Genomic DNA, 7,095 nt, shown 5'->3' on the forward strand with positions numbered 1-7,095 from the left:
GCCCTGCCGGGCCAGCAGGCCATGTGGCCACAGTGCCGGCAGCACCGCTGGCAGGGAGCTGTGCCGCTGGGGCTGTGACAGGCTCTGTGTTCCCAGGGATGGCCGGGCGGCACCTGAGGGGGAAGAAGGAAGAGCTCCGGCTCATCTGCAGTGGTGAGTGAGGGCAGCGGGCGGAAAGCAGGGGGCTGGCAGGGACAGCTGCAAGCCCTGCCCCGGCTGCAGAGGGCTCTGCTCCCTGTGCGGACGAGGGGCGGCATGGGCAGAGCACACAGAGATTTCAGGGCCATGTGGGGGATTCGTGGCCAGGAGCTTCGGGCGGGTCCCATTGGTCCCTGCTCCCTCCTGGCCATGGCTAGAGGTGGCTGGAATGGCCCTGGCAGGGGCCTCTCCTCGGGTTCTCTCAGATTCTGACCGTGGCTCTGTTCCTCTCTCTTTCAGCCCTTGAATACCTGACAGAGGACACCAGCAGTGTCACGTCACACATGGCTCTTCATACACTGAATGTCCTCCAGGCACTCCAGATTGAGCGATCTTCCATCTTCCAGAGGCTGCAGGATCAGCTCCACAGGGCATGCAGGACACGGCCTCGTCTGTCGGGGCTCGGCTGGCTGTGCTGCTGGAGATCTGCAGAGAGCTGAGCCCAGAGGCTCTGACTGCTGGGGCCACCTAAGCCAGCGGGAGTTTTCTATTTCTTCAAAATTGTTCTTTTATTTTTGTTTTTTCTTTAGTATATGAATATAGAATGTGTTATAATACACAGACTCCCAGGAGCTTTCTTTTGCTTCCCAGGGTCTGCAGGGCATAGGGGAAGAGGGGGAAAAGGGTGCTTGGGCTCAGCAAGCTGTCCCGGCGTGCTGTGTTGCAGGGAAAATGGCCAGAAGCCCCTTGGCCTTTGGTGGTTCTGCTGAAGCCTTTGTGCTGCCAACAGAGCGGGTGGGCAGGGGCTGGAGCTGCAGAGATCCCTGTGAGAGCAGTGCCTGGAGATGGCCACAAGCCCTGTCCCAGGCAGGAAGCACCATCTGTGTCCTCCTGCCCGTGTGCTGCTGGCTGGATTGCTGAGGGCTCCGAGGTGCCTCTGGATGGGGCTCCTCTGCAGCTGCTGTGGGGCTGCGGCGCTGCTGCCGGGCAGGTTGGCCAGGCTGGGGGAGACCCTGAGGGGACGGGGCCAAGAAGGGACGAGGGGCTGCAGAAGTCCTGACAGGACACAGCAGTGGGAAGGCATGAGGTGGATGTGTGAGGGAGTGGGTGGCTGTAACGTTGGCTCGAGGGGGAGTGGGTTGAAGACAAAGACACTAACTCACCCCAATGTTCATGTGGCAAACAGAGAGCATTTATTCTCAAGCCCTTCCTTCTAAAGGGCCTTTGAAAAACCCAGTCTGGATAATTTCATTGCTCTGCTCTCTATGCCTTGTCAGGTTCTGCCCAGTGAAATACTGCAGCCTTGGCAGAGATGTGACTGGGCAAGGCCCCTGTCAGTCAAACCAGGGGCTGGTGCATTCACACAGCACTAGCCAGCCTGCACTGTGACACATGGCAGCAGAGTGCAAGGCACAGCTCCGGGTGCTCCCCAGGAACCTCAGCTCTGGGAGCACTGTCTGCCCCAAGCTCCAGGGGCAGCAGTGGGAGCCCGGCTGGGCTCTGCCCTGGGGCCATCCTGCAGGGACAGCTGGAAACAGGGAGCATTCCCTTGCCACAAAGAGCCAAGCCAGGCCTGCAGGGCAGCTGCTCCAGCCCGGACTGCACTGTTGTGTGCTGTGCTCTGGGGCTGGGGCTCCCTGCACAGGGGAATGGATGGTGTGCCAGAGTGTTGTCTTAGATAACACAAATTCTAGCGTCATCATAGCGCAAGGATTTCGTATTGTCAGAGCTTCATACTTTCTTGATGTTCCTCACAGGCAGTTCCTCTACACACTGACTGTTCCAGATCCTTGCAGGAGGAATCTGACTCCTCTCACTCCTCTTCCCTTACTCTTATATATCACTAGTGCTTGTTGGTTGCAGGTGTGGCCTGTCAAGATCAGGCCCACCTCCAATCTTCAGCAACTGGTCCAGCTGCAACTCATTGGGGACAAGATCACCCTGTACACCAGAGGAGACAGAGCAGCTTCAGCTTCAGCCTTAATGAGGTGGGTGTGTGGGCTGGGAAGGGTGGAGAGGCTCAAGGGGATTCAGAGAGCTCATCCTGCTGGAAGGACAAGGGAAAGGGAGTGGGAGCTCAGCAGTGAGCAGAGCTGAGGGCTGGAGAGTGGCTCTCAATGACACCAAAATCCCATGGGACCTCTGAGACATTGCTGCTCCTCAGCCAGTGACAGGATGCATCCCTAAGCCTGGGGCTCAGCCTTCCTCGTGGTGAGGGGCACCAAGGAAGGCAACAGTGTGATACAGGCTGCAATGGGCTGGGAACTCACCGAGGGAAAAGAGGGAGCAGTAGTAAAAGGCAGATGGGGAGAGAACTGTTCAGAGAAGGGCTGAGCTACAGCTTGAGCAAGCTGAGAAATGTCATTTGAGGGGCATCCCAGATTGATTTCATTTCAGAAGTTATTGAACAAATTTATTTTTTGGGGGGTGTCATCTTTTCCCATGGAGGTGTACACTCTGCAAACTTGAGCTGTGCTGCCAAAATGCTCAAGCAAGTCTGTGCTGCAGGTCACACCATTTCTTCTTTGGCTGATTCCAGCCTGGTGCTGAGCTCCAGCAGAGCCCTGGCAGAGCCCAGAGCAGCCTCAGCACCCGCAGAGCCCGGCTGCAAGGAGAGAAAGCAGAAACCGCCCATCAGCTGAAGGCTCCTGTGCCCTTGTCCCAGCCGCCCACGGTGCCCAGGCCATGCTGGCCGTGCTCAGAGCGGTGCCCAGAGCTGCCAATCACTGCTGCTTTTGGCAGCAGGGCAGGAGGGCAGGACGTGTGCCCAGCCTGCAGCCAGCCAGGGCACATCCACCTCCTCAGCAGCTGCCCAGAGCAGGAGGCTCCTGTGCTCGCTGCCATCTCCCAGAAGCTCTGATCCCACCATGCCAGGCAGACGGGGACCCACCTCACGCCCTCCCCTGCTGGAAGAAAAGCTGGTCCCAAACGATGTCCTCAGCCTTCTCCAAGGGCACGGCCCATCCACACTGCAGCTGGTCCCAAGCACTTCCTGATCTAGACTGGAGCCAACCTATAAGGCTTCATCTAGAAAAACAAACAACAAATTATTGAAAATAGATTACAGACAAAAAGGGGAAACAAGAAAAAAGGTACAAAAATCTTATCTCTGCCAGGGCCTTAAGGAAGGCCACCCCCTGCATGCAAGGAAAAACCCACACACGGGGAAGGGAAGCCCAGGCTTTCTCCCTTCCCCCCTGCACTGCCCCCCACAATAATGCTGATCCCAAAGCAAACAAGGGCAGTGGAGCAGCCCAAGCCCTTCCTTGCCTGCACAGCAAAGAAGCCGCAGCACAGGTTCTGGAGTCCCACCTCTGCTCCCACCATGGGATTTGTTTGTGTCGGGCTGGCTGCCCCAGCCCCAGCCCGGGGCACGGTGGGGGCTGGGGGCTGTTGGCAGGGCCAGGAGCCCACTCCCATTTCGTACCCAGCCCAGCCCATCCCCCCAGCCCTGCCAAAACCAGCTGTGCAGGCGACTGAAGGATCAGCTGCATCTGCCCCAGCAAAGGGGGAACCTTTGGTTCCCCGCCAGGCTGTGCAATGCCCAAATCTGGGAGCATCCCCCTGCGTGTGGACTCATCTGTAAATTTGCTGTGGAGCCTGGCTTTGGAGAAGGTGCCACAATCAAAGTCCATCATCTTCAGCTGGCCAGTGGCCAGGTCCAGGAAGAGGTTGCCATCCTTGATGTCATCCTTGATGTCTCCAGCAGAAGCAGTCCCACCTGGTACAGCTTCTCCACGGGCTCCTTCTCCTTCCCTGGGGTGAGACCAGGCTCTCAGGTTCTGCCCAAGGCCCCAGCTGTCAGGGAACCAGGACAAGCAAAACCAGCTTGGATGGTGGCCACCAGTGCTGGGCAGAGCAGCTCAGCTCCAGCACAAGGGCTCTGTGTTCCCATCTGATGAGCCCTGGGCAGTGACACGGGCAGGACACAAAAGTCTGGCTTCCTTTGCTTCTGACTGCCAAGGCATGTGTGGAGCTGTAACTTACCAGGGCCCTGCATCACAGTGTGCCTGTGGCTCTCTCCCTTCTTCTAGGGCAGATGAATATCCTGCATCCAAGGATGACAGAGCAGCTCTTCTAATGAGGGCCTTTCCAAGTCCAGCATGGATAAACACTGCCTGATCAGATCTTGGCACTCTGGGCAGAGAAACCACAAACCGCTGGTCAGTTGGAGAAGGCTCCTGTTGGCTTTGCCCCACTATTCCCGTGCCCAGGCCATGCTGGATGTGCTCAGAGCTGGGCCTAAGCTTTCCCATCCATTCCCTGGTTTGGAGGAGAGCAGGACATGTGCCACCTCCTCAGCAGCTGCCAGAGCAGGATGCTCACGAGCCCGCTGCTGTCTCCCAGCACTGGTATTCCCCCGTGCCCAGAGATGAGGATCCACCTTGAGAGAGCCCTTGTGGCAGCGAGAGCTGATGGTCCCAGCTGATGTTCTGGCCCCTCCTGAAAGGGTGCTCCCCACAGACCATCTGGTGCAGCAGGATGCCCAGGGACCAGATGGTAGCTGGCCTGCCATAGTACCAGCCAAAGTGGGTCCATTCCGGGGGGCTGTATGACCGTGTTCCTATGGAATACAGATGGAGTTCATCAGGGGGATGCTGCTGCTCCCAGAGCCTGGCCCCAGCATCCCTGCTCCAGTGGCACATGGGGTGTGACGCACTGCCCTCTCACCAGCACCTGGGACTTGTGTACAGACTTGGGGTTGGAAAAGAAGCCCCTGGGGTTGGAAGAGGGCAGTGGAAGCCCTGGCAAGGCCTCACCATAACAAGGAAGAAACCACTCAGTGCTGGGGGAAAATCCATGCCTGCATCCTCCCTGCCTTCATTGCTCCAAAAAACATTATGAACCCAAAACAAACCAGGCAGTGGAGCAGTCCAGGCCCTTTCTCACCTGCACACCAAACTGGCTGGGGCACTGGTTCCAAACCCCCCCCTCTCGGCTACCCCCACACACGGGTGTTTTTGTTGGGCTGGCTGCCCCAGCCCCAGTCCAGGGCAGAGTGGTGGGCAAAGGCTGCCTGCAGGGCTGGAAGCTGGCTCCACACCCAGCCCTGCTCAAAAGCAACTTGGCTGAAGTCTCAGCGCCATGAAGGGCTGCAGAAGGGAGAATCCCCACTGCCACACCCAGCTTGGGCTCTGAGATGTTGGGCCATGAGATGCTGGGACCAGGAGCACACCCTGTGTGGGCTCACCTGCAAAGTGAGTGTAGGCTGTGTCCTGCAAGTACGTGCCACAGCCAAAGTCAATCAATTTGGCCTGCCCGGTGGCCAGGTCAACCAGGATGTTCTCTGGTTTGATGTCCCTGTGCAGGACCCCGCAGCTGGTGCAGTGCTGCACGGCCTCCAGCACCTGGCGGAACAGCTCCCGCGCCACCTCCTCGGGCAGGAAGCCCCGTGCCCGAATGAAATGCTGCAGGTCCTGACATCGCTCCGGGCGCTCCAGCACCATCAAGACATCGTTGGGGAGCTCAAGCCACTCCAGCAGCTGGACCACACCAGGGAAGCCAGTGGACACCTTGGCCAGCAGCACGATCTCCAGGGGTGCGCTGGTGCCGTCGGGCTGCGGGAGGAGCACGATGCCGTCAGTGGGGCTGATGCCGTGCCGGGGCTCGGGAAGCTCTCAGCCAGCCGGGGATGCTCTGTGCCCTGCGCTGGCCCCACGCCCGCTCTCCCTCGAGGCGTCCTGGAGGCTTCCACGCTGTCGGGCCTCGGCTCATCCCCGCCCGCCACGGCCCGGCTGCTCCCGCTGGCCCCGCTCACTCACCAGCTCGCCCCAGTGCCGGACGCGCTCCCGTGGCACCCTTTTGATGGCCACCTGCAAGCCAAGGGCAGCAGCGGGCTGAGTTCGCCGCCCGCCTTGCCCAGCCCCATCCTCCGCCCTCCTCCTCCTCCGCCCCCTCCTCCTCCTCCTTCTCCTGCGCCCGCCGCTCACCGGGGCGCCATCCGAGAGCCGCGTGGCCGCGAAGACGCTGCCGAAGCCGCCGCGCCCCAGCAGCGAGCCCAGCCGGTACTGCTCCTTCAGGCCCTGCTGCGCCTTCCCTGCCGGCGGGACGCGGCTGTCAGCGCTCGGCCCGGGGCCGGCAACGGCCCCCGAGCGCCCCTCAAGCGCCCCGGGCCGGCCATCCCCAGGCGTTCGCTCCCTGCAGCGGGACAGCGGCGGCTCGGGGCCGGCGGCCGCGCTGCCGAGTGGCGGAGCTCGGGCCGGGCAAGCGGCAGCGGAGGCGGCGGGAGCGGCCGCGCCGCCTGTGGCCTCCGCGGGCCCCGGGAGGGGACGGGGCCGGGGCCGGGGCCGGGGCCGGGGCCGGGCTCGGGCCAGGCGGAGCCAAAGGGAGGCGGTGCCGCCCCAGCCCCAGGCACTGATGCCCGCCCAGCAGCGCCACCGCCAGTACGGCCAGAGCCGGCCGGAGGCGAGACCGCGGCGGGACGCCCGGGGCCGGGGACGGGCAGGGGGCATGGCCCGACCGGGCATGGGGAGAGAGACTGGGAGAGGAGGGGACCCCGGGAAAGGGAGACCGGGAGAGGGAGAGTCAAGCGGGACTGCGGGACAAGAGGGACTGCGGAAGAGGACAAGAAAGAGGGACTCGGCAAAGTCGCTGCTTTCGCTGCTGCTTTTGCTGCTGCTGCCGCTGCAAATGAAGCGCCTGGGCCGTTTGTCCCCGTGTCCGTTTGTCCGTTGCCCACTCGCCCCCGCGCCGAGCCCCGCGCTCCCCGGGGCAGCCCCTGAGCCTGTCCAAACACGGGAACTTGGCCGTGTTCAGCCAAGACCCAGAGTCTGCACTCCTGCACAGCGGCACAGGAATCCCCTCAGTCCCTGCTGTGCATTGTCCCTGCTGAGGGTCAAACACTATCGGAGCCCATTCCCTGAATGCTGAATTTGTACGTGACACAGGCACTGCACTTACCTCTCCAGCATTGCTTTCCAAAGAAAACCAGGGGAAGGCAAACTGGGTGTAGCTCAT

General features: G+C 61.2%; 1 protein-coding gene across 1 annotated transcript; it reads right to left on the reverse strand.

Moving 5' to 3' along the window:
* Positions 1-3,161: 3,161 nt before the first annotated feature.
* Positions 3,162-7,095, reverse strand: LOC132334559 (serine/threonine-protein kinase pim-1-like). Its single transcript, XM_059860664.1, has 4 exons — positions 7,039-7,095; positions 5,901-5,951; positions 5,236-5,672; positions 3,162-3,165 (listed from the first exon to the last, which is right to left on the reverse strand). Exons 1-4 carry the CDS (start codon positions 7,093-7,095, stop codon positions 3,162-3,164), a joined length of 549 nt encoding a protein of 182 aa, XP_059716647.1.

The sequence above is a fragment of the Haemorhous mexicanus genome, chromosome 16 (genome assembly GCF_027477595.1).
Source record: "Haemorhous mexicanus isolate bHaeMex1 chromosome 16, bHaeMex1.pri, whole genome shotgun sequence".
NCBI classification, from domain to species: Eukaryota; Metazoa; Chordata; class Aves; order Passeriformes; family Fringillidae; genus Haemorhous; species Haemorhous mexicanus.